General features: G+C 39.7%; 1 protein-coding gene across 5 annotated transcripts in view; it reads left to right on the top strand.

The window, feature by feature from the left end:
- The window catches only part of LOC110839985 (zwei Ig domain protein zig-8-like), a 338556-nt gene extending 319939 nt beyond the window's left edge, over window positions 1–18617 (top strand). For all 5 annotated transcript variants that reach the window (XM_087349689.1, XM_087349688.1, XM_087349690.1 and 2 more), the window contains exon 6: window positions 17750–18617. In XM_087349689.1, the coding sequence (XP_087205815.1) occupies window positions 17750–17850 (101 nt within the window). In that variant the 3' untranslated portion in view covers window positions 17851–18617. The remainder of the gene's footprint in view (window positions 1–17749) is intronic.
- The last annotated feature ends 8492 nt before the right edge of the window (window positions 18618–27109 follow it).

Here is a 27109-nt window from a genome sequence, read left to right as displayed (position 1 = left end):
GAGAGGACTAGGAAGAAGTTTGATACAGCTAACCGACGACCTTAAACAAGGAAAGAAGATGACGTTCCAGGAATTAAAGCGAGAAGCCGAGAATAGGGACAACTGGAGAGCTCTTTTTGGGCAGAGCAATGGACCTGTCGTAAGACAGAACACTTAATAATATAATAAATGAGGGAATTCTGTTACCAGAGTAAATATATTTGTAGGTGTGTTCTCTCTGCATTATATTTCAAGTTGGGAAATAAATACATCGCCTTCATATGATATCACTATCTTCAAAAACGTGCTAGGGCTTTGCCCCGTTACTCACAATATCACCGGGGTTCCGTCCTGGACCGCCATGGCTTGAGTACAGCCTTGCAAATGTGTAAATTGTTGGTTATGTTGTAAACTCCCGCCTGCTTGTATACTCAGCATTGGACAGTAACCGAATGACGAGAATGATCCATAGACTTGCTAGACTTCAAACGTTGATGAAAACGTTTCCCCTTTCCCATCAAATCAGTTGTTATTTAAAATTTGTTACTTCGATTATAATCGATGTATATCGAAATTTCAATCATTTAGACTTAATTTGGTTATAATTTAAGTTGGAAATGTAATGTGTTTGAATAAACAAAACTTTGAAGATTTCTGTCTTCTGGGTTGTTGCGCCGTGTAGTTTGGTAGATGTTTACTAACGTTGGTAAACATCTACCATACTACACGGCGCAACAACTTAGAAGACAGAAATCTTTATACTCACTGCTGTGAAAACCTCAAATCATACAAACAAAACTTTGTTAACATTCCCCAAGACTTCTAAAAATTGTCTTTAATTAATTAATCTTGTCCGTCTAATAACAATTTAAAATTTAAAATTAAGATAGTTAAAATACCATGTGATGCTCCTTATCGAAACATTCGATTTACATTTGGAACATCACTTTTTCACATCTTAAAAATTGTTTTATTAAAATATTACATCTTAATTACGAAACTTCAAAACCAAAAATGAAATACTCAGACGTACGTTTCGCTTGTGATTCCTCCGCTATTTCTGTGTTGTGATAAAATAAGGCTATGCCGCTGCACGCCATGGTGACGCTTGAGGGATGAGGCGGTATAACTCCTACTCATTCTTGATCTCGATACTAGATGGGGTGAGTGGTCAGTGTCACGTCCCAGACGTGCTTTGCGGATTGAATAGGAGGCTGGGCGGGCCCCAGAGCCGATCAATCCGTTTCCCCTGCTAGCAATCGAAATCCGATCTACAGTGGTTCATATAAATTGCAGTCAAACGTTACAGTTCTTTTGTTTCTTGGTTCCTTTTTATGGTGGTGTTAGAAACCTAATTACAACCGTTAAATACACGCCACAGTGGACTCCTCGTTCATGCACCGATGTGGTTGCTAAACATAATTAGATCTGTATGGTTAAATTTGACTCAAAGCCCGTTTTGAGGAAGAAATATTATATCAATTATTTGTTTTAATCCGTCTGATCACAATATAATTTTTATTTAAAATTTCTTATAATTAAGATAATAAAATATCATTCATGTTCCATATCGATTGATCGATTTACATTTCGGATATGGATATGGAACATGAATGATATTTTATTATCTTAATTATAAGATATTTTAAATAAAAATTATATTGTGATCAGACGGATTAAAACAAATAATTGATATAATATTCACAATATGACGCAATTACAATATCTGAAGAAATATTAAACAATGAGAACAGTGCGCCATCTTCATTAATTCAGTAGCAATTTGAAGTAGGCTACAGTTGTCATATTGTAACGTAAATTAACTGCCGAATTCTAATTCCGAAATGTTGGTATTATTAACAAAAATGTTTAGTTTTTAACTTCTTACATATACCAGTTGTTATACAAACAATATTTAAGTATTTTTAGTTTTAACAAATACAGTACATTCATTTCTCCATTTGTAATTTTCCATTTGCTTATGCACTAATGGACACACTTCAATTCAAATTTTGTCTCATATACGTTAGATATTCGTCAGTGGCTACCTACATATAAAGCCAATTTCTAAAATTAATTTATGGAACCAGGGCTTTAAATGAACATGTATTTTTTATTAAAAGCACTTTTATGATTTTTGTTGTTGTGAAACCGTTGTTTGCGTTACAAGAAAATAACTCGTATACTTTCTGCTTGATGTGTTCTCGACAAATTAAATTTGGAAATGTTCTGTTTGTATACAGCAAATAAAAGTTGTGTGTTTTGGAATCAAAATAAGCTAATGAGAATAAATGTAAATCAGCAGAATTAAACAAACTCACCTTATATATATATATATATATAACTGAAAAAATTGTATACACGTGACTTGTACGTTGTTACTGGATACTAAATTTAATGAATCAGTCTTTTAGAAAGCTAATAGTAGCCCAGCTAGTCAAGAAATGTTTCCGCCATATATAGAACTGGTCCATATCTTGATCTGGTTGAATCCATTCTCACTTCCACGTATCCTATTTTTTATAAGACCCGTATTAATATAAAACCACCATCTACGCTTAGGTCTTCTTGGTAGGTTCTTTCCTCCAGATTTTTCGACCGAAAATTTTGCAGCCAATTTTCGTCTCTACCATTCTATCCTCTTTGATGTTATCATATTTAACACGAAGCATACAGACGTGAATATGAAAACATTCTATCAGACAGTACTGTAACATGGTAATCTAAATGTTTTATGTCTGTTTTGAAAGATTCTAGAAAGCTTATGGAATTTGAAAGAATATTTCACACCAGGATTTGTAGAAGGAAGACAGATATGACGCAGTGTTATATAAATACTATATCAGACAGTCGTGTAAGTTGTCAAGTATGAACTCTGTTATGGCTTTTTTCACAGGGTTTCGCTGTGTAACTGTTCTAAATATGAAAGTATATAGTTTTATGTTTTGTGCTATCTGTTACATTTATCTTAAAATTGTATCCTTTATATATGCTAATGTGGGTTGTTATCAGATTGGAGTGGTACATTTGTCACTGTATTTGTAAAATACTACCGCTGTTTTTGCCAGTATATCAGCTGCTTTATATCCCCATACGCCACTTTTAACAGGACTCGTAACCCCATAAAATTGTCTCTGTTTTTAAAGCGGATGATAATGCACGGATTGTTATTTTACAGAGTTAAGATTCTTGCAGATTTAACACAATATTTTGCCATTACAGAGATCAAATGGTAAACGAAGGAAATAATCTTTGTTTGAACCGAGAATTATTCGAGCCACATAAATAATAGATGCAGACTTATTGATAGTTAAATCAGGTGGGACATATAGTTACAACAAACTTCAAATCTTTAAGAAATACTTAGGGCTGCCGCACACCAACTGCGTCAAGACAAGCATCAAGACATGAGACAAAAGACGCAGTCTTGCTTCATTCGTGATTCAGACTCGAGTCCGCACAACGAAGCAGAACGTGTCTGCGTCTTATCACATCTTCTCTAGTTGATGACATGACGTCGTCCAGTGAGGAAGATATTTTAATGTACATGTGGCTGAAAGTACGTAAAGGAAGGAAAAGGAAGTGGATTCATGACTTTAATGAGTCGTGTGCCTACGTTTTAGAACGCTGGCCTTGTAATCCTGGGGTCTCGGGTTCGATTCCCGGTGGTGCCCTAATTTATAACTTGTGTTGGGCAAGGCCGTGGTCTAGGCAACACGGAGTTTTCCTCCGTGGCTTCCCAACAATTACTCCATTCACACACAGAAGAAGGCAATGGCAAACCACTTCTGGATCATCTGCCAAGAACGTATATGAACAGGTCCCAGTCCGAGAAAAGGATCGAAGGATCCTGTTCATATGGACCTGTCGTCAGACAGAATACTAAATAATAATAAGATGAGGTGGTCTAGCGGTTAGAACGCTGGCCTTGTAATCCTGGGGTCTCGGGTTCGATTCCCGGCGGTGCCCGAATTTATAACTTGTGTTGGGCAAGGCCGTGGTCTAGGCAACACGGAGTTTTCCTCCGTGGCATCCCAACAATTACTCCATTCACACACAGAAGAAGGCAATGGCAAACCACTTCTGGATCATCTGCCAAGAACGTATATGAACAGGTCCCAGTCCGAGAAAAGGATCGAAGGATCCTGTTCATATGGACCTGTCGTCAGACAGAATACTAAATAATAATAAGATGAGGTGGTCTAGCGGTTAGAACGCTGGCCTTGTAATCCTGGGGTCTCGGGTTCGATTCCCGGCGGTGCCCGAATTTATAACTTGTGTTGGGCAAGGCCGTGGTCTAGGCAACACGGAGTTTTCCTCCGTGGCATCCCAACAATTACTCCATTCACACACAGAAGAAGGCAATGGCAAACCACTTCTGGATCATCTGCCAAGAACGTATATGAACAGGTCCCAGTCCGAGAAAAGGATGGAAGGATCCTGTTCATATGGACCTGTCGTCAGACAGAACACTAAATAATAATAAAATCCTTGTTTGAGCGGCCCGGGGTCGAATAATCGTATATTACCGGGAATTTCTCAACCTTCTGCACTATCTTATTGTTTGTTCACTCTTCACTCATGTCGATAATGTACACTGGTGCTGTTACTTGAGTACTGATGTCTCAGTCTTGACGCACAGAAAAGGAACACGCCGAGTCTCGCTGCACGTGTCTGCAGCATGAAGCTGACGTCAGCATCACGACTCAGACCGGTGTGCGGCGGTTTTTATAATCTCATTCGTTTCAACTGTGCTCCTTTCTTTGCGTCATGTCGTAGACATCGTGTCTTGACTGTTACATGTCTTGACGCATTCCGGTGTGCGGCCTACCTAACATAAGACACGCGCGTTCACATTGGTAACATTTCTACCGAAAATAAATAAATAAATACGAAGTTAATGGTAAGATTATGGCATATCAGAAGAAAAACAGGGTTGTAGGAGTCCTGTATATATTTTATAAACAGAAAATTGGTTGATTATTTATAGAGTGCCGATTTTTATCATTAGACCTAACCTCTAATTTTAGTACTGACTACTGTGTCGTCATAGCCTTGTCTGTGAAAGTGTTAACAACAGATGATACTGAAATCGGGGTAGAAGTTGCCTTACATAAAGTTTTAGTGAGTGATTGTTTCGCGAAACATACGAATGACATAAAATATTAATTGTTTAATTTTAACCGTCTAATCACAATAAAATATTTTATTGAATATTAAAATATTATTACTATTATTAATATTTATCTTAATAACCCTATCTTCAATTCCCTTCAAACACTTAAATCCACCCCCAACAACCTACTTTCACTTACCCCACCTACAAACAACCACGATCAATAGCAAACCTATTCAGTTCAAACACGGCAATACTTCCAGACGGACGAACCTCCTCCACTCTTCATTTATGGTATGTTTTTAAATTAAAATTTCTCAATATATTATTTTGTTTTCTATCTCTAATATTTATTTAGTCTTTATAATATTATTATTTAATTTACAGAACGATTATAAAAAACCACTACAAACATTTCACCCACGCAAGATCACGCTATACGCGACATACATTTACGAAACAACATTGAATGTGATAACAAAGTACAATTGATCTAGTAGAGGATAACTTACCGATATTTAATGGACATCTGACGAAGGATTGCATTTAGAATTATTTTATTATTTAGTGTTCTGTCTGACGACAGGTCCATATGAACAGGATCCTTCCATCCTTTTCTCGGACTGGGACCTGTTCATATACGTTCTTGGCAGATGATCCAGAAGTGGTTTGCCATTGCCTTCTTCTGTGTGTGAATGGAGTAATTGTTGGGATGCCACGGAGGAAAACTCCGTGTTGCCTAGACCACGGCCTTGCCCAACACAAGTTATAAATTCGGGCACCGCCGGGAATCGAACCCGAGACCCCAGGATTACAAGGCCAGCGTTCTAACATGTCGTGAAAAAGATGATGCTCTAATTGTAAATCGAACATTTCGATAGAAAGAGCATCATTTTAATATATTTTAAATATTTTAAATATTAAATGTTAATTGTAGTAATAATATTTTAATATTTAATAAAATATTTTATTGTGATTAGACGGTTAAAATTAAACAATTATAATCATCACAATATGAAGCAACATTATCATCTCATAAAATATTAAATTTATCTCTCTGATATCAGAGAATTTGACAGCGGTGAATATGTTTGTCACCACTTAATATGGAGGCGATGCGTAACTGCGAAACGCGCTGGTACATTATATCATAACCAAGAATACGACAATCGATAAATTTATCTTCGTTTTTATATTTAGTCGTCTAGCTTTGCCGTATTCTATTACTATAAATGAAAATTAAAAATTTTCCCACGTAGACCTGCAAGCATTTGGAGCGTCTAATTATGTATTACGACCAGAAATGATATAATGACCTTACAGTTTTTTAATGCCAGAGGCTGAAATGTTATACTGAACACGCTGTCCATACAATCCACGGTTAGATGGAGCTATAAGTCAGTGATGAGTTGTGGAAGTTCATCGCCCTATAACCTGATCCTTCCGTGTTGTTTTCTGTTATCTGTGTAACATAACGTATAGAACTTTCTGTTTGCCTAACATCGCCCTAAGGCAGTTTGTATGTCTGTTCTGTGTGTGATGTAGTCAGCTAACTAACCGCTTTATCCCATCTCTGCGTACAATAACATAGTCCACTCCCCCTCCTCAAAATTAGAGAGAGAGATTATATATGTTCCGCATTGGAGTAGAATTTCCGTCTGTACTAAATCCTTCTTTGTTACCTGATTTTATTGAACATTGGTCGTGTCACATTAAACTTTTTTATTGTTTCAGACAAGAATGTTGTAGCAGAAGGTAGGATACGTGTTTTGCGAATTCAAATTCAATACGCATTTCAAAGCATTAAATTTAGTGACTCTAATATTAGGCAAACTTTCAGTTTCTCGGGATGCAGGTGTGGAGATGGTTTTCTTTTGGGTTATTTCCACGGGATAATGGCAGAAATTACACATTCAGAAACTATGGCATAGGGCAACTGTAATATGTATTCTTTGCCAGTTTTTATTTGGGTATTCTAATCTAGAATGTATTTATTTATAATGCTTTTTTATTAGCTCAGACTATACGAGGTGCGATCGGAAAGTTTCTAGACTGCGCCTATAAAAACCCGTACACTTATCTCAGGTATTAAATTCATCCATCACCCTCGAAGTAGTTCCCCTGGGAGTGAACACAACGATCCCAGCGCCGCTGCCAAGCCTGGAAGCATCCCTGGAAATCTTTCTTTGTCAGCCTGTCAAGCACCATCTGCGATTCTGCCTGAATCTCTTCTATCGTCTCAAATCTCCTTCCCTTTAGCTGAATTTTCATCTTTGGGAAGAGGAAGAAGTCACACGGAGCTTAGAAAGGAAGTTGGGGTCGGTTCTTGCAAGATCTTTGAGCTCCTGACAAACGAGAAGTCGATTCTGCTTGTGGTCCTCAGACAGGATGCGTCGCATGTGGAGTTCTTCCTTTAGAATCAGCTGACAGGTCCCATAGCCTATCCCAACAATGTCGCACAAGTCGTTGATGGTACGACGTCGATCTTCGTGAATGGCCTGCCGAATCTTCGTAACATTTTCGGGCGTTGTGCTCGAAGATGGTCGTCCAGAACGCTCGTCATCATCGACAGAGGTTCGGCCATTTTTAAAACGTGAATGCCACACAAAAGTTTGTGCACGACCCATTGCGGACTCCCCAAATGTTTGCTTCAGCATTTCATAGGTTTCCGTAGCCGTTTTGGCGAGTCTTTGGCAAAATTTGATGCACACGCCATTCCGAAATCGCAGGAGGGTCGGTGTAATGCACTACCAAAACGCCCGTAACTAAGAAACAAATGCTAATTCGATGATGCCGGCTGGCACACTGATTCACTATGAATGTAGGCCACACCCCCTAGCGGCAGAAGCTCGTACTACATCCGGTTCGCCCTCTATTGACACAGTCTTTAAACTTTCCGATCGCACCTCGTATAGTGTCGAATGAGAAGATTATAGCGAATAATAAATTGAAAAGGATATGGAAGGAACCGGTCGTGTCATAATTGTAGGTACTTTCCCTGCATTTCCTGGTGGGACTGAGGAAAACCACGAAAAACCCCAGTTGGGATAACCGGTCTCCGGGCCGAGATTTCAACCGGGGACCTCCCGAATCATTGAGGGTGAGATGGACGAGACTTGTAGTACGGATGAGATGACAAACTGTAGAAAGTTGTTTCCGAAAAACGTAAAGGAACAGACAACTTGAACGATTTAGGCATAGGTGGATAATATTAAAATGGATCTGGAGGAGATACTGATGAGACGGATTTGAGTGGATTAATCTGAATTAAGGAGGATACTAGCCCGATATTAAATATTATGATGGTAAAATCAGGTGGATCATGTGTGTGGGCTTTTAAAAAATATAGGTAAAATTTTAGTCAGAACTCTAGCCGCTGTTTCCAGACTGGTTCTGGGGCCCAACCCAGCCTCCTATCCAATGGGTACCGGGCTCAAGATGGAAGGCTTTTTTGAACACTGTAATGAAATTTCGAGTTTGATAAAAGACGGGAAATTAATTAGCTGAGCGACAGCTAGCTTATTAAGAAAGTCTCTACTCTATGGAATTATGGGCTTGTGATATAAAGTCCATTTCGGGTTCTGACATACTTTTAATAACTTTTGAGCTAAAGTACATAAATAAGTGCGATAAATGTTTATAATTTCTGTGCATTTAGAGGAAAGCGCGCTTATATAAGTTCTTGCTGGAACTTTCTGTTTCAATTTACGCAACATTTGATTATTTTAATTGGTTTTTAAATGTTCGTACATGTATTAAATTTCCGTACAGCTCTTGACAGTTTTATGAAGTTAACTTTAATCAGTTGCATTTTGCATGACTTAAAGTTTCACTGGAAAGACTTTATATTAAGAAACATATTTATTATGAAACTTCGCCTTCTATGCTACCGTACAGCAAAGCAGATTTTGTGTAACGCTTATGGAAATATCAGAATGAATTATATTAAACGCGGTGTGTGGTGTCGGAACTAATTCACGGGTAGTATCTTGATGACTGTTAAGAGTCTGTACATTAGTCTGAGGACTCACTTCCTGAAAACTATAGAGTTCTATGGGTTTAGGCTGTTAGTGGTTTAGAACGGAGTCCTTTCTAGTCACATAACTACCGCTCTTGAACATCAAAGACAAATATTTCGTCGTTACGAGGAGCGGAACTTTCATATAAACCGTGTTAACTGCGTTAGCCTGGCTTAAACTTTGAAAAAATAAATAAAAATCCTTCTGTCTTGACTATCGTGGTTCATTGGTACGCCATACATTGCAACAAAGCAGAACCGATCAGATAAAATGCTTCGTTAGCTAACTCCAGCCAGCCAAGCGTTGTTAACTAGCTAGTTAAGGAAATAACATTTTAGAGAGAATTGTTTTAAGAGAGAATAATTAATGTTACGCTGACAGTAGCTTCTTCAGAGGACACAACGTGAAAGCGACAGTTTTATTATAATTCTTCAAGCGTTAGAAAATACGAGCGTGTTCCTTCAAAGTACATTCAAAGAACAAATCATATATCTTAGTCGTAAAATACAGGATTAAATTGTCAATATAATTGCTGATAAGGTTAAAAGAGAGCTTCACGGATTTATTGAATTTTCAGATCAAAATTATACTTGAATTAAAAATTTAATTATTAATTAAATTAAATAAAATGTCGTGTTAAAGAGTCAAGAGCCACGGTGGTCTAGCGGTTAGAACGCTGGCCTTGTAATCCTGGGGGTCTCGGGTTCGATTCCCGGCGGTCCCCGAATTTATAACTTGTGTTGGGCAAGGCCGTGGTCTAGGCAACACGGAGTTTTCCTCCGTGGCATCCCAACAATTACTCCATTAACACACAGAAGAAGGCAATGGCAAACCACTTCTGGATCATCTGCCAAGAACGTATACGAACAGGTCCCAGTCCGAGAAAAGGATGGAAGGATCCTGTTCATATGGACCTGTCGTCAGACAGAACACTAAATAATAATAAGATGAGGTGATCTAGCGGTTAGAACGCTGGCCTTGTAATCCTGGGGGTCTCGGGTTCGATTCCCGGCGGTGCCCGAATTTATAACTTGTGTTGGGCAAGGCAACACGGAGTTTTCCTCCGGGGGCTTCCCCGGTTTCTCCGTGGCATCCCAACAATTACTCCATTCACACACAGAAGAAGGCAATGGCAAACCTCTTCTGGATCATCTGCCAAGAACGTACATGAACAGGTCCCAGTCCGAGAAAAGGATGGAAGGATCCTGTTCATATGGACCTGTCGTCAGACAGAACACTAAATAATAATAGTCAAGCTGGAATGGCTAAAACCTAACCAAATTCTGAATACGTTTCCTGTTCTGCTCATAGCCTAAATGTAGCTCTCAGTATTTGTGTTTAAATATTCCTGAAATTAACGCTATGGAATAAGTTTATAATTGATTTGGCCACAGTGTAGAACGGCGAGCTACGTTTAAAGAATTGGTTTCTTTCTCAAAGGTTAATGGGAAAGCATTATCTAAAAAGCATGTCATGCCCGAGATCTTCTTTAGGCATGACGCATTGGTTTCATTAACATTTCGCTATTCAGACACTGCCAGAGGGCTTTCGAAAATAATTCTTCTCAGTAAAAGTCATAAAGATGGAGTTACTGCATCTAGTTTACTGAAGGAAATTGAAAAGTCTAAGTCTCTTTCCTTAGTTGCGCGTTCAAACAAAATTTATAAGCAATTAATACAATTTCTAGAGAACTGACAAGTCACGATTTGATGTTGAACAAAGCAAGTCGAATTAGTAAAGCTCTCGAGTGCCTCTTTAGTGCAAATAAAAGGTAATTTTGTGCAGGTTAAAAAATCGACTGAAGAAAATTCGTGTCAATTGGGTGTGGGGCCCGCAGTTCAGCACAAGGGCACGGGGGACATAAAACATTTTCACGAACTGTGTGACGATGAAACACTTCAGGAACCAGAAAAAGAAGTTTCAGGATCAGTGTCGTTATGATCGCTCGGCTAAGTAATGTATTTCAAGGTCTAAGATGTGTTGCTGAAGATTTATGCATTGACCAGACTTCCCCAAGAATATATTTGCTGCAAACGACAAGGAAAGATTTCTGTCTTCTGGGTTGTTGCGCTGTGTAGTCTGGTCGATGTTAACCAATGTTTCGGAGATCATACTGCCTCCGTCATCAGGGCGATGAAGATTTCTGTCTTCTGGGTTGTTGCGCTGTGTAGTCTGGTCGATGTTAACCAATGTTTCGGAGATCATACTGCCTCCGTCATCAGGGCGATGAAGATTTCTGTCTTCTGGGTTGTTGCGCTGTGTAGTCTGGTCGATGTTTACCAACGTTTCAGAGGTCATACTGCCTCCATCATCAGGGCGATGAAGATTTCTGTCTTCTGGGTTGTTGCGCTGTGTAGTATGGTCGATGTTAACCAATGTTTCGGAGATCATACTGCCTCCGTCATCAGGGCGATGAAGATTTCTGTCTTCTGGGTTGTTGCGCTGTGTAGTCTGGTCGATGTTAACCAATGTTTCGGAGATCATACTGCCTCCGTCATCAGGGCGATGAAGATTTCTGTCTTCTGGGTTGTTGCGCTGTGTAGTCTGGTCGATGTTTACCAACGTTTCAGAGGTCATACTGCCTCCGTCATCAGAGTATGAAGATTTCTGTCTTCTGGGTTGTTGCGCTGCGTAGACTGGTCGATGTTAACCAACGTTTCAGAGGTCATACTGCCTCCGTCATCAGAGTATGAAGATTTCTGTTTTATGGGTTGTTGCGCTGTGTAGTCTGGTCGATGTTAACCAACGTTTCAGAGGTCATACTGCCTCCATAATCAGAGTATGAAGATTTCTGTCTTGTGGGTTGTTGCGCTGTGTAGTCTGGTCGATGTTAACCAACGTTTCAGAGGTCATACTGCCTCCATCATCAGAGTATGAAGATTTCTGTCTTCTGGGTTGTTGGGCTGTGTAGTCTGGTCGATGTTTACCAACGTTTCAGAGGTCATACTGCCTCCATCATCAGAGTATGAAAATTTCTGTCTTCTGGGTTGTTGCGCTGAGAAGAATATTTGTACCTAAGAGGGATGAATTACTAGGAGGCTGTAGAAGGAGTTTCATAAGTTGTACTCCTCGCCAAATATAGTGTCCTAGAAAGAGTTCACACGTTTTAAAAAAAAATCTATTGAGAAAATAAACAGCGCTAGGAGAGTACAGTTTCCACCACATGAAACAGCAACTCAGGAAGTCACCCCCACCTTTCTCCATTTCAAAACACTTCGACGTGACCTCCCTTTGTTGCTCGCACAATGTCCATCCAGTATTCAAATGCCCGGAAGGCGTTAACACACATTTGAGACGTGATTCCTTACACAAAATGGACGATGCGGCTTCTCAAATCTTGCAAACAAGTGACTCGTGTGCGATGCACCTGGTCATTTATGTATCTTCAAATGAAAGATTTTCATGGTCATTAAATCCGGCGATCTTGCAGGCCATGCAACGGGCCCACTGCTTCCAATCCACGTTGCAGGAAACGTTGTGTGGGGAAAAAAACTTTGTGAGTTGCTGTTTCTTGTGGTGAAAACTGTACACTCCTAGCTCTGTTTATTTTCTCAATAAAAATGTTTAAAATGTGTGTACTCTTTCTCAGACACCCTGTATAATTAGACTGATCAATTCAAGGAGGATGAAATGGGCAGGATACTTAGCCCGCATGGGAGATAAGAATGCATACAGGGTTTTGGTGGGCAAACCAGAAGAAAAGAGACAACTAGGAAGACGTAGATATGGGTGGGAGGATAATATTAAAACGGATTTTAGATAGATAAAATGTGGTGGCATGGACTGGATTTATCTGGGTCAGGACAGGGACCAGTGGCGGGCTCTTATGAAGACGGTAATGAACTTTCGGGTTTCATAAAAGTTTTGAAATTTGTTGAGTGGCAGAGCGACTGCTGGCTTGTCAGGACTCCTCTCCATGGAGTAAGTAAGCAAGTATACTTCGTTGAAACACTTTCCAATCTTGTTTGAACTGTGTTTTCGACAATATAGTCCCTATTTCTTACGGCTTTTAAACAAAAGTCATCGAAAGTCTCGGCTGAAAGTCTAGTCACTCTTTTTCGTATTCGGGAAATCCCGCATTCAAATCTCAGCTCAAAAACCAGTTATACTGACAAGGTTTTCCTGGTTTTCCTCAGTCAAGAAGTAATCCGGGAATACAGTTACAATACCTTAAAATTATTCCACTATCAGTTTTACATTATTTATTAATAATCCTGTCACTCCACAATATATAATGTGAGCTATTGACAATAGCATTAGATAAACTATGAATAAAAACAAAGTAGATCACTGGGCGTATTTCTTGTTCTTAACCTCCAAAACGTCTGTGACGTGGGTGGACGTTTCGTAAGGCAAGGGACGCAACCGACTTGCACCTAACCTGAAATACTGATGGATATAAGAAATGTGTTGCTGTCAGCATGTTTTAGATTATTTTACGTATGTATGAAGCATATGTCACTTCACTGGAATAGAAAATAATTTAACAGAATTTGTAAATAGTAGATTTTAATGCAATAGTAAATTATTTCTAGAACTTTCACTGTAGGTGAGCGGTTGTTCCTTTGTTACTGTTTCGTTATTATTAATGTCTTACTGTCGTTCTATATCAGTGGTATTCAACCTGGGGTACGCGAAGCTATCTGAGGGGGTACGTGAAATTTAAAAAAGTATATATTATTTTATGATAAACACTGTATAATCAGTAATGTAATTTAATTAATTTATTTTAGATGTAGATTATATACTATGTATAACTTGAATTATACACCAACAACTTTGGGGGTACAAAGTTGAAGAGAAATTATATCTGGGGGTACGCGAACAAAAAAGGTTGAATACCACTGTTTACTACGAGGTGCGATCGGAAAGTTTCAAGACTGCGCGTATAAAAACCCGTAAACTTATCTCAGATAATAAATTCATCCATCACCCTCGAAGTAGTTCCCCTGGGAGTGAACACAACGATCCCAGCGCCGCTGCCAAGCCTGGAAGCATCCCTGGAAATCTTTCTTTGTCAGCCTGTCAAGCACCATCTGCGATTCTGCCTAAATCTCTTGCCAAAGACTCGCCAAAACGGCTATGGAAACCTACGAAATGCTAAAGCAAGCATTTGGGGAGTCCGCAATGGGTCGTGCACAAACTTTTGTGTGGCATTCACGTTTTAAAAATGGCCGAACCTCTGTCGATGATGACGAGCGCTCTGGACGACCATCTTCGAGCACAACGCCCGAAAATGTTACGAAGATTCGGCAGGCCATTCACGAAGATCGACGTCGTACCATCAACGACTTGTGCGACATTGTTGGGATAGGCTATGGGACCTGTCAGCTGATTCTAAAGGAAGAACTCCACATGCGACGCATCCTGTCTGAGGACCACAAGCAGAATCGACTTGACTTCTCGTTTGTCAGGAGCTCAAAGATCTTGCAAGAACCGACCCCAACTTCCTTTCTAAGCTCCGTGTGACTTCTTCCTCTTCCCAAAGATGAAAATTCAGCTAAAGGGAAGGAGATTTGAGACGATAGAAGAGATTCAGGCAGAATCGCAGATGGTGCTTGACAGGCTGACAAAGAAAGATTTCCAGGGATGCTTCCAGGCTTGGCAGCGGCGCTGGGATTGTTGTGTTCACTCCCAGGGGAACTACTTCGAGGGTGATGGATGAATTTAATACCTGAGATAAGTGTGCGGGTTTTTATACGCACAGTCTTGAAACTTTCCGATCGCACCTCGTATGTTATCAAGATCAGGATATGCTACGGTGAGCCAGAAAATGATCACATGTGAGTCAAACAACAATATATTTATTAGTATGACATCGATGGTACAAGAACATTTAAAAAAAATATCCTTATTGCAGGGAAGTGTAACTCTCGGGGTAAGACACTACTAGACTGTCATTGAGATGATCTTGGTTATAATGTGTGGTCAGATATGTGTTTTGATTCTTTTTGCACAGAGACTGAATCCATCATCTCTGCTAAGGGCAGAATACCACACCCACACCAAGGTTTCGAGTCTGTAAAATTCAGTTTCTCTCTACCGACCGTCAGTTTGTGTCAGTGACGGTTGAAATTGAAATACGTTAACGGAGGCAACACTCGCGACATCTTCACGCAGCGGTAGTGTAACTATTGAACTAAGTACACGCAAATCATGGAAGATGTCGCTGATCCCTAGCGGACAGTCTCTTGTTCAATTTAACGATTCAGAATGCAGTTGGCCGCAACTGATTGTATTGGTTTTGTGTAATGGACGTTGTAAACAGAAGATGACGTTGGTTTTGTATGTGATTCTGTCACTGGGACCAGAGACTAGCGGAATCGGCTCTATGGTTACCCTACAGAACAGACTTGGCCAGGTTAGGTAGGAGCCATACGTGAAGACACTACAAACCAAAACATTTTATTTATATCTTCACATGTTTGTATTTTCTTCAGATTTCCTCTTCCGTGTAATTACTAGTGTAAATTTTTATGAAACCAGTGGCTTGTGTAATGTAATAATTCTATCCAACCTTTTGGTTTTTACACAAAGTCTCGCGTTTTATTTTCACAGAACCAGTTATCACAGAGCATATATATTCCCGCTTATATTTAGAACATCACAGAACAAAAAGAAATGTAAGTACACAAATAACATCAGACACAGAATTTAATGGTTTTGTAGAGAAAAATTTATAGCTGCAGAAAGTTCTATGCGGTGTTCTTTGTACTCTGATTCAGCAAACCCCGTCTGCGGACTTATAGCTGCTTCTCGTTTTGTTCAAAAGAACGTATCACAATTCAGCTCCAAGATATTTAATTGTTCTGCGGAAAACCAGAAATATTAAGCCTCCGTGTCACGTTATTTGAAGAGTACTGCAATCATACTTTGCTTTTAAGTCGCCGCCATGTTCCAGATTTGACTCCAAATAACTTGTTTGACACTGAAAACCATTACATCTCGTCTAAAATTAATTTTACAAATTCTGAAACCTGTAGTAATACAAAGATACAGCAAGTAATTCAGAATTGAAATAAATATATACACGAGGTGAAGCTTAAGAGACTTCGAAGAACAAATAATTGAAGAACGAACAAGACCACTGCTTCACTGTTTTACTTCTAAATTTATTTACTTACGAGGTGAGATCGGAAAGTTTCTAGACTGCGCGTATAAAAACCCGTACACTTATCTCAGGTATTAAATTCATCCATCACCCTCGAAGTAGTTCCCCTGGGAGTGAACACAACGATCCCAGCGCCGCTGCCAAGCCTGGAAGCATCCCTGGAAATCTTTCTTTGTCAGCCTGTCAAGCACCATCTGCGATTCTGCCTGAATCTCTTCTATCGTCTCAAATCTCCTTCCCTTTAGCTGAATTTTCATCTTTGGGAAGAGGAAGAAGTCACACGGAGCTTAGAAAGGAAGTTGGGGTCGGTTCTTGCAAGATCTTTGAGCTCCTGACAAACGAGAAGTCAAGTCGATTCTGCTTCTGGTCCTCAGACAGGATGCGTCGCATGTGGAGTTCTTCCTTTAGAATCAGCTGACAGGTCCCATAGCCTATCCCAACAATGTCGCACAAGTCGTTGATGGTACGACGTCGATCTTCGTAACATTTTCGGGCGTTGTGCTCGAAGATGGTCGTCCAGAACGCTCGTCATCATCGACAGAGGTTCGGCCATTTTTAAAACGTGAATGCCACACAAAAGTTTGTGCACGTCCCATTGCGGACTCCCCAAATGCTTGCTTTAGCATTTCATAGGTTTCCGTAGCCGTTTTGGCGAGTCTTTGGCAAAATTTGATGCACACGCCATTCCGAAATCGCAGGAGGGTCGGTGTAATGCACTACCAAAACGCCCGTAACTAAGAAACAAATGTTAATTCGATGATGCCGGCTGGCACACTGATTCACTATGAATGTAGGCCGCACCCCCTAGCGGCAGAAGCTCGTACTACATCCGGTTCGCCCTCTATTGACACAGTCTTGAAACTTTCCGATCGCACCTCGTATGGTTTCTCAACTGCGAACCTTATGCAAATTATGGATTATAAAGGAGTATAAAGGAATCCATCATGCCCTGTTCCTAGTTTATATTCTCAAATTGTCATTGTCTCTCCAGGAATAAATACTAATAATTGTGTAATTTAATTAAAACTAAATAGGGACATACTAATGTAAGAAGTAATTAAATTTAGAATCATTGGATGTCTTCAGACATTTAATTTAGATCAAAGGGCGTGTTACTCCCTTGCATCTAAATCGCAGAACATTAGTTCACATGCAAGATTGCTTTCCTTTATTTTCTCACGAGTTTACAGAGTGGAGCTACTGTGCGTAAGAGTTCAGTAGTACTTGTCACGTGAGCGGCCTGTTAACAAATGATGTGCGCATGCGTACCTCCCTCCTTAATCCTGAAACGAGAAACACAGTCCTGCAGTACAAATACACTTCTCCACTGACTGTTCGTAAAGTAAAGATTTCTCACTGTACGCCATGTTGGCGCTTGGAGGGAAAGGTTGTATAGCTCCTACTCCTACTGACTGAACCGGTTCGTAGTATCGTTATGTATTTGTTTTGCTGTTACTAAATATTTTATAACTTACAGTGTAATAAGCTATTGGCGGAAGTAATGTTTTCTCAAACTTGTTGCAGGCGAACACCCAGCGGCCATTCAATATGGCGGACAGCTGAGGTTGCAGTACCCCGTGACCGTTTTCCTCCTCAGCATCTTGGTCACGCTCATCGGTTCCTGAATACCATCTGTTCTGATCGTTTTGCAATTTTTCTTCTGATGGATGTCGTTTAAAAGTGTTGAGCATTGTACAAGCTGCTATTACAAAAAAAAAAAAAAACAATTGAAGTATTTATATTGTGAAACAAAATTTGAGAATTAGAACTACAAGAATTGGACTGGAGACTCACAGTACCATGTTTGAATCTGCAAATTTGTTTGCTGTTTTTAACCTCTGTCAAATAATTGGTTGTTGTAAATGGGTAGGCCCTGCATACATAGTTTTATCGTATCCTTGTATAATAACTTTGTTGATTAATATTACTTGGGAAATATATATATATATATAATTGCCGTATGTAGCGATTTTGATATGTCGTGAAGCACGACATATGCGAATTAGAATTCGGGGAGATTATATGAAAAGGGGTGGTCCGTTCGGAGACATTTGGTACTCTATATCTGATTTTAGGTTGTTTGTTGCGTGGTTGGAATCGAAATTGTATCATAAAAGTAAAAAAACACGACTTTTTACTCGGTTTATTCAATTTTTAATTTCCGCCAAACTTTTCTCCTTGCCTTTGGCTGGAAATTAATATCTGCTTGATACGAAATATTACATCACTGCCTCTTTGATCCTTCTGCGATATTATCAGCACATCAGAAGAAAAGAAGTTGCTTCCGTACACCAACATAAGATCTTCTAAAGAGGCGGCGGACACGGAAATGTGAAATTAACCATGTAAAAGTAATTTCGTAAGAAATATTACACTGTACTCGATACACTGATTGAATTTATCCTTAATACCCATATCCTCAGTTAAGTGTAACCCAGTATCGTCTTCCTGCCCTAGATAACTCTTTAATGACCTGGAAAATCCCTAGGTGATCCTCTTGTTAATTTGCAGGAAGGAGATTAAAATATAAGCCAGTTTCCTGACCGAACTTCTGAGACATTAGACGTTCTTCAGAACAAAATGGCTTCAGTTGTGGTGACATTAGCTTCCTTCTAGAAATTAGTATGTGATATGCAATGCATTAAAAACACAGCGTGTTAATATTTGACATCATGGAACGCAGACCTTATATAGAAGGTAATGATACGTTCAGCTTATCAACAAATTACCTAACTTTTATGGAACCCGAAAGTTCATTACCGTGCTTCTAACAGCTCGACACCGTTCCCTAAACTCAGCCACATTACCCCATCCACACCTTCCAAACCCATTTACTTGAAGTCAATTTTTAAGTCTTCCCATCTATGTTTAGGTCTTCAGAGTCGTATCTTCCCTTCCGGCTTTCCAAAAAAAATATTTTATATGCATTTCTCATCTCCCGCATGCATGCTACACTCTCCGTCCATCCTTGATTTCATCTTCCTAATACTACTTACTAGGTGAAGAATATAAATTATTAAACTTCTCTTCATTATCCATTTTTATCAACCTTCCTATCACTTCGTCTCATACCCTACAGAAACCCTTTCAAAATTACCACATCACAGGAAACAAAAGAACTGTTATTATCATATACAGGATGAGATAAAATTCGCGAACAAGTTTCTCAGGGTGTCGTCCTTGATAAAAAAAGTCGATAATATGAAACAAAAAACATCCTGTGACTTTTAGTTTTCGTGATACTCGTCACCGTCAAATGGTTCAAACCATAAAACTGTCCAACCTGGGCGCCTCGTAGTTACTGTAGGTTTTCGAAGCGGCCTCCGTCCATTTCAAGGCAGACGACATCGACCACTGTCAGCTGCTCGGAGTCTTCCTGGGAGGGACTGCATAAACGTGCTCCTTCAGATGTCCTCACAGGGAGAGAAGAAAACGGGGTTGGATCCAGCGACCGAGGAGGCCATGCAATCGCCCCCCACGTCCAATCCCCTTCCTGGATATGTCGCGTTCTACCAGACATCTTCCCCGTAGCGCGCTGGAGCTCCGTCGTTCCGAAGCCAGAACAACCTCTGTCTCACAGCTGGAGGCACATCTTCAGGCAGCCCGGGCAGAAGTTTCCAGGAAATCACGGTCGTTGAGCCCAGGACAACGTCGCCGACGATGCCAGCCCAAACGCTGGCGCACGCTTCGCCTATCCGCAAATCGATCATCCTCAGCGTTTCGATGTGGTAGCCATTTGCAACATTGCGTCCGTAGAGGACGATCGTCTGGAGTGGTCGTGCAGTCGCTCGTTACGAAGTGCGTCGCGGACCCTGGGTTGGGATAGTCCCAGTTCTCGTGCCAAATCGCGTGAGCTTCTCCACGGCTTCAAGTATGGCGTCCGTACAGTCCCTCGGGCGACCTTCATTCACGCACGTCCTGTCTCACGGAGACGCTTCTCCAGTCGTCGAAGCAAATTAGCGTCTGGTTGACGTCAACGAGGGTAACGTAGCGCGTATTCCGGTCCATAACAGACACCGAGGGTTATGAGCATTTCGCAGTGTTCGTCGTTCCATGATCATTCGGTCACAGCTGAGCCGTGCTGTGTCCATCAACGCTCTTCGTGTGTCATCGTGACAAATAACACCGCTGAGAAGTGTTTGGCCCCATTTGACGGTGATGTGTATCTAGAAAAACAGCGTCTCAGGAAATATATTGTAGAATACTTCCGACTTACTTCTTTTAAAAGAAGTAATCGCGCTATGGCGAACCTGTGCCCGAATTTTATTACATTCTTACTTACTTTACATGAAGCAAGGTCATTCTGGTTTCCTTGATATATTTTCTGGTCGATTCGACGAATTATTTCTGGCGAATTGCTTGTTTCCGAGTGGAGGAAAATGAATGACGCAATTATACCTTTTACTGTACGGCGTAAGATTTCTGATGAACAATTTCGTTGGACAAAACCTCTGCATCAGATGGTCTCATTTATAGAACATTTTTTTCAAGTCACATTTTTAAAAGAAATTAAGTTATAAGGCCCTCTCTAATTTTGCTTCTGATATTATAAAATCATTTCAACCCTCGACTTGTAACTGTGGCTTAATTGGACAGCCCTCGTATTGTTAAAACTTGCTTATTTAATTGGCATTAGAGTTTTTAGTGATGGTATAAAAATATGTATGATTCGTTATTGTTTACTTGTTTAAATTTTTAAATATATTCGGCGATGTTTGAAAATGATAGTATTACCAAATTTTTATTTTATTCATTTATTTTTATCCTGAAGGAATACGTTGTTAAATATTAACCTTTTAATTAGGATTAATTAATCAGCTTGTATATATATATATATATATATATATATATATATATATGTAAAATTAATATTTTAATATTTTCCGTCAAATCACAATTTTTAATAAGATAATAAAATATAAAATATTCAAAATATCATTTCACGTTCCGCATCGAATGATCGATTTACAAATTGGACATGTTTCGGTTATATTTAACCGTCCTCAGGTATAAATTAGATTGGTAAATTAACCTAATTCACAATATGACGCAAATATACTACCTTATATGTAAAATTATATATTCTTCAAAAATACCTAAGTTCAACTTTGATGTTGTCAGCATCAAATTTTGTTTTTTTTTTTTTCAACAGACATTTTCAGTCTTAAATAATCGTTTTTCTTAAAAAAAATTCACCGAACAAGAAATATATTGACTCGAAACGAAGGGCAGGTCCTTGCCTTAACGAATGAATCAGTATTTCAAAGAATCTCGCTGCTATTTTCCCCACAATCATTCAGTGATTATTTGGGTACAATAATCAGGTACTGACAATCCTGTTTCGTGTGATTTGAAAAATAAATGAGGAGTTCAACAATTTTGGCGCTCTGATTTATTTGTATTGTTCACAGATGTAGATTGGTTTATATAAAATGTCATCCTTTGGCTGCGTAAAGATTCGAAGTTACGGATCTGTAAGCCAGTCTGCTCAATATAACGTGACAAATGAAATAACATTAATTCGTTTGGGTTACTGCATATTACGACTGTGTCCGGTGGAGGGCATTGGTGAATTTTGTGATGAACCTTTGGGTCCTCTAAGCCAGTGGTATTCAACCTGGGGTACGCGAAGACATCTTAGGGGGTACGTGAAATTTAAAATAAATATATATATATATATATTATTTTATGATAAATATTGAATAATCAGTAATATAATTTATTTAATTTATTTTAGATGTAGATTATATACTATGTATAACTTCAATTATACACCAACAACTTTGGGGGTACAAAGTTGAAGAGAAATTATATCTGGGGGTACGCGAACAAAAAAGGTTGAATACCACTGCTCTAAGCCGTCTAGTTGGTTAGTTACTGCATATTACCGGATGAAACAAAGCCTATTACTTTTCCAGGTTTTTATTTTATTTTTCAATACTTATTTCTTAACATCAAGTCTCGTTATGGGTTGTATACGTGACTATTCCAACAAATAGGTACGTTTTTTTCAAAATGTCTCCTATTGAAACGTAGCAGAAGTGGTTTTTAGCCCTCACTAGATATTGTGCTGGATTGAACGTAATCTTTAGTGTATCTTAAAGTCAATATAGAAAACACGGATTACGATGTTGCTGGTTATTTATCTTTCAGACCACATTCCTTAACATTAAGACAAAAAATATATATATTTGTAATTTTCTTCATTGTGGATTCAAAATCATTAAATTTTCTATGTAAGTAATAGAATAGTTGGACTTTAAGAGTACTTGAAAGTAATTTATTGCTTGGTGTTTAAATAAGTTTTGGGCAAAAATAAACGTGAGAATTTTATAATTAATTTTTAAAAAAGGAAACGAATTTACATTGACTACTCCATATAATAATTTCTATATTATTATTATTTATTTATTTAGTGTTCTGTCTGACGACAGGTCCATATGAACAGAATCCTTCCATCCTTTTCTCGGACTGGGACCTGTTCATATACGTTCTTGGCAGATGATCCAGAAGTGGTTTGCCATTGCCTTCTTCTGTGTGTGAATGGAGTAATTGTTGGGATGCCACGGAGAAACCGGGGAAGCCCCCGGAGGAAAACTTCGTGTTGCCTAGACCACGGCCTTGCCCAACACAAGTTATAAATTCGGGCACCGCCGGGAATCGAACCCGAGACCCCAGGATTACAAGGCCAGCGTTCTAACCGCTAGACCACCGTAATTTTTATATGACGCATTATATTTAAAACATGCGTACAAGTTGTTTTCAAAGCGAGAAATTTAAATTGTTTAAATTTACAAGTATGCAGCATAACACGACATTCTTTTATTGTAGGGATTTAACTGCACTCAGGGGTTTGCTCGATTTATTTTACAAAAAGGACGCACGTTTTGTTAACATTCTCGCCACGACGATAACGAAGGACTCCTCAGAAAATGGTAACGTGTTCTTTTCGCATCTGGTAACAGTGTCGTTTGACACATCTTTATTAGTATACGAGTAATTTATTTTGAATTGTCGTCCTCCGTATTTATTTAAGACGTATATTTTCGTTTGTCATTCGCGTAGGATGCCATTTTATGGGATTATATATTTTTACGTGCGTTTCGAAAGTTCTTTCAGAAAACAGTATCAGTTTAGTCTTGTTCTATCCGTTCGTAAATGACAACTCCCGAACAAGGGAGTCCGTTTCATTTACGCTTGAAATGGAAATCCTGACCTAAATTTGTTGAGTTAACCTGAGTGCAGTTTAGTTCGATTCATTTTAAGGGCCACTTAATTTAACTGTCTAAATGGAATATAACCTTTATGGATCTCTTTACAGATTGATGACCCTACATCCACGGCACATCTATTACCTTTCATTCGCTTTCATTTCGTTCGGTGCTTATATTCCTCGAGGTTCTAAATGGCTGAAATGAAAATTTATTGAATAAAAGTTACGATAACCCATAAAACATGTTATATATCGTAGATTATTTGCGAAGGGCTCATTCCTATTCTGTAATTTCCCTAATTTTGCCTTTGAGTCATTTAAAAAGATTGACTCAGCACTCAGATCTGCGTTAAGAAAATTGTTGGTAGTGACTGAGTACCAGAGGGAGGAACACAGATTGCAGGTGTTTGAGAATCGGGTGTGGAGGAGGATATTTGGGCCTAGGAGAGAAGACGATGGGGCGTGGAGAAAACTGCACAATGACGAGCTTAAAAATCTGCACTCCTCCCCCAATATTGTCAGGGTGATTAAGTCGAGAAGAATGAGATAGGTGGGTCATGTGGCGCACATGGAGGGGGCAAGAGGTGTGCACCGGGTATTGGTTGGGAAACCTGAAGGGAAGAGACCTCTGGGGAGACCTAGACGTAGACAATCCGTCATCCATACTCCGGAAAATGACAAGAGTTTAATTTGTTCACTATAACATTCTTGTTACTTCTTTGTTTCCGGTTAGAGTAAAACAAAACGAAATTTGTATTAACTTAAGCCTACAACAGAAGCAGGAAGATAAAACATTCTATACATATATTGTACGAGGTGCGATCGAAAGGTTTCCAGACTGCGCGTATAAAAACCTGTGCACTTATCTCAGGTATAAAATTCATCCATCACCCTCGAAGTAGTTCCCCTGGTAGTGAACACAACGATCCCAGCGCCGCTGCCAAGCCTGGAAGCATCCCTGGAAATCCTTCTTTGTCAGCCTGTCAAGCACCATCTGCGATTCTGCCTGAATCTCTTCTATCGTCTCAAATCTCCTTCCCTTTAGCTGAATTTTCATCTTTGGGAAGAGGAAGAAGTCACACGGAGCTAAATCCGGCGAATAAGGAGGGTGCGGGATGACGGCCATGGTGTTTGAGGCCAAAAACTGCCGAACTTTGAGGGCGGTGTGCGCTGACGCGTTGTCATGATGCAGCAGCCAGTTGTGGTTGCGCCACTTTGCCGGCCGCTTCCATCCTTTAGAATCAGCTGACAGGTCCCATAGCCTATCCCAACAATGTCGCACAAGTCGTTGATGGTACGACGTCGATCTTCGTAACATTTTCGGGCGTTGTGCTCGAAGATGGTCGTCCAGAACGCTCGTCATCATCGACAGAGGTTCGGCCATTTTTAAAACGTGAATGCCACACAAAAGTTTGTGCACGACCCATTGCGGACTCCCCAAATGCTTGCTTTAGCATTTCATAGGTTTCCGTAGCCGTTTTGGCGAGTCTTTGGCAAGAGATTCAGGCAGAATCGCAGATGGTGCTTGACAGGCTGACAAAGAAAGATTTCCAGGGATGCTTCCAGGCTTGGCAGCGGCGCTGGGATCATTGTGTTCACTCCCAGGGGAACTACTTCGAGGGTGATGGATGAATTTAATACCTGGGATAAGTGTACGGGTTTTTATACGCGCAGTCTGGAAACCTTCCGATCGCACCTCGTATCTAAGCAAATTGATAAGCTCTTGAAATATATTGTTTATTTCGTTAAAAATAAACTACTGATTCGAGATTTCATTTTAAAAATCTATCATTTTGTTCCCTTCCTTCAGTGAAATATATTTAAATATTATTCCTGCTGTACGTAGTAGAAAGCTGCTATCTGCATTTCTACATACTAAAGGACCAAGTCTGCTACTAATAAATTCATAAATTACCAAACCGGTCTTAAATCATCTATTATTATTATTATTCTTTAATTCATTCTCTATTTATTTTCTTCCCGAGCCAATATTCTGTATGATGGAAAGTGTTCTCTTTTAACAGAAATTACAGACTGCTTCGAAATGTTTTCAATATTTAGAATTCAAGCTTTATGGTTCTTATTTCCTCGATTTTAAGACGCACATTTTCACATTTTAAAATTTCTGAAATCGATATAGCGTCTATCCTTCCTGAAAACCCTTCACAAAGTCAAGGATGCGTATTAAAATCGATGGCTTAAGGATATTTATATTCTGTTTTCATTTTCTGTTTAAGAACACATATTTTACCTCGAATATTTCGTGATTTTTCTTTTCACTTCCTACTGACAGATTTTAATAGGCTTGGTGTTTATATAATAGGCCACGACCGCTTCGGGTAACATCCTTTCCAGTTTACCACCCACAGCCATTCTGCCATTAAACATAACCTGTGAAGCTGGCAAGAAGGAAGCATTTCGGTCGACTTCATTATCTTAAATTCCCGTTGCCCTCACTAGGTCTTCCAATCATAGGGAAAAGAGTTCGTTTAAATTCAGCCTTTGAATTTGAATTCGGAAGGCAGAAGGCTTGACCTCAATGCATTCTCAACTATCATTCTTCACTCCGTCTCTCTCAAATCCGTTACCATGGCTACAGTCCCTCTTCTACTGCTCGTACTTCAAGATAAAACGATCAAAAGTACGGATTGGTTGAATGACGCGGATGCCAGAGTGACCGAACACTCGTTTCTGTGGAGACTCTGGTCGATTCTCGCTTGGAGTTCATCTTACTATTATCATTCCATCTATTCACCACTTATGTGTACCTGAGACAAACATTATTATTATTATTACGTCGTTACATTCTGCACTTGCAATTCTTCCTTCTAATTGGCTTGTGTTTCATAACTCTCACTGCTTCGATATATCGAATCTTTCTATGAGAAGCTCCGAACAGACGTGAAACAGACTTACAACTGCCAGTGACACCGCTCCATAACACAGATCTCTTTGTCTTTCAAACAAAAGTAATGCAGGGTATTACAGCTTAAAAATGAAGCCACATATTCCACGAATGTGATAAAATTACATCGATATTATTTACTCAGAGTCCATACAAGTGAAATTATTGCTCACTCTTCAGAGTAAACAAAGAACATCATTTCTGTTCGCCGCGTCTTTAAAACGGCCTCCTAAGATTTAGGCAATCCCAGGACGTTCTCAAGGAGCGAAGCGAACTCTGGGGTTTGCATTCTGAACCCCCATCCTCACCCCTCTCCGCAGTGCTTCCATCCTAGGCTTTGCCCCGGTGGAACTGAACCGCCCCTCGCCTCACATTCGGGCTCCATCTACAGAGCTCTCACTCCCCATGCAACCTTGACTGTACCTTCGCCATTCTACCATTTCAGGTTAGATCATCCAGACCTTGAAAATCCGCGGATTGCCTCCGACGGGATTTTACCTCGAAAGCGTAGTTCACACCTCCGTAGTTTTATAGACAACATTTTTCATCCCCACCCCCCGCGAGGGCCACCAGGGGCTTCGACCAACCAACGAGGGAGGTAGGCCACAACCGTGAACTGAACACCATGGAGAAACTCACGGGGTATCTCCTGAAGCAGTCATGTCCACGTTTCCTTTCCAGTGGCCTGCCGTTCGTGACATTCATAATTCGTCGTTTGACCTAGATGGACTTAGACATCCCTGGGATTCGCGACTTCCGTGATATT

This window comes from Zootermopsis nevadensis, unplaced genomic scaffold, assembly GCF_977971745.1.
Source record: "Zootermopsis nevadensis isolate Lab colony 2312 unplaced genomic scaffold, Znev_1.0 Znev_ptg000016l, whole genome shotgun sequence".
In the NCBI taxonomy this organism is placed as follows: Eukaryota; Metazoa; Arthropoda; class Insecta; order Blattodea; family Termopsidae; genus Zootermopsis; species Zootermopsis nevadensis.
The sequence above is the reverse complement of the archived record's forward strand: the minus strand, read 5'-3'. Positions and strand labels throughout refer to the sequence as shown.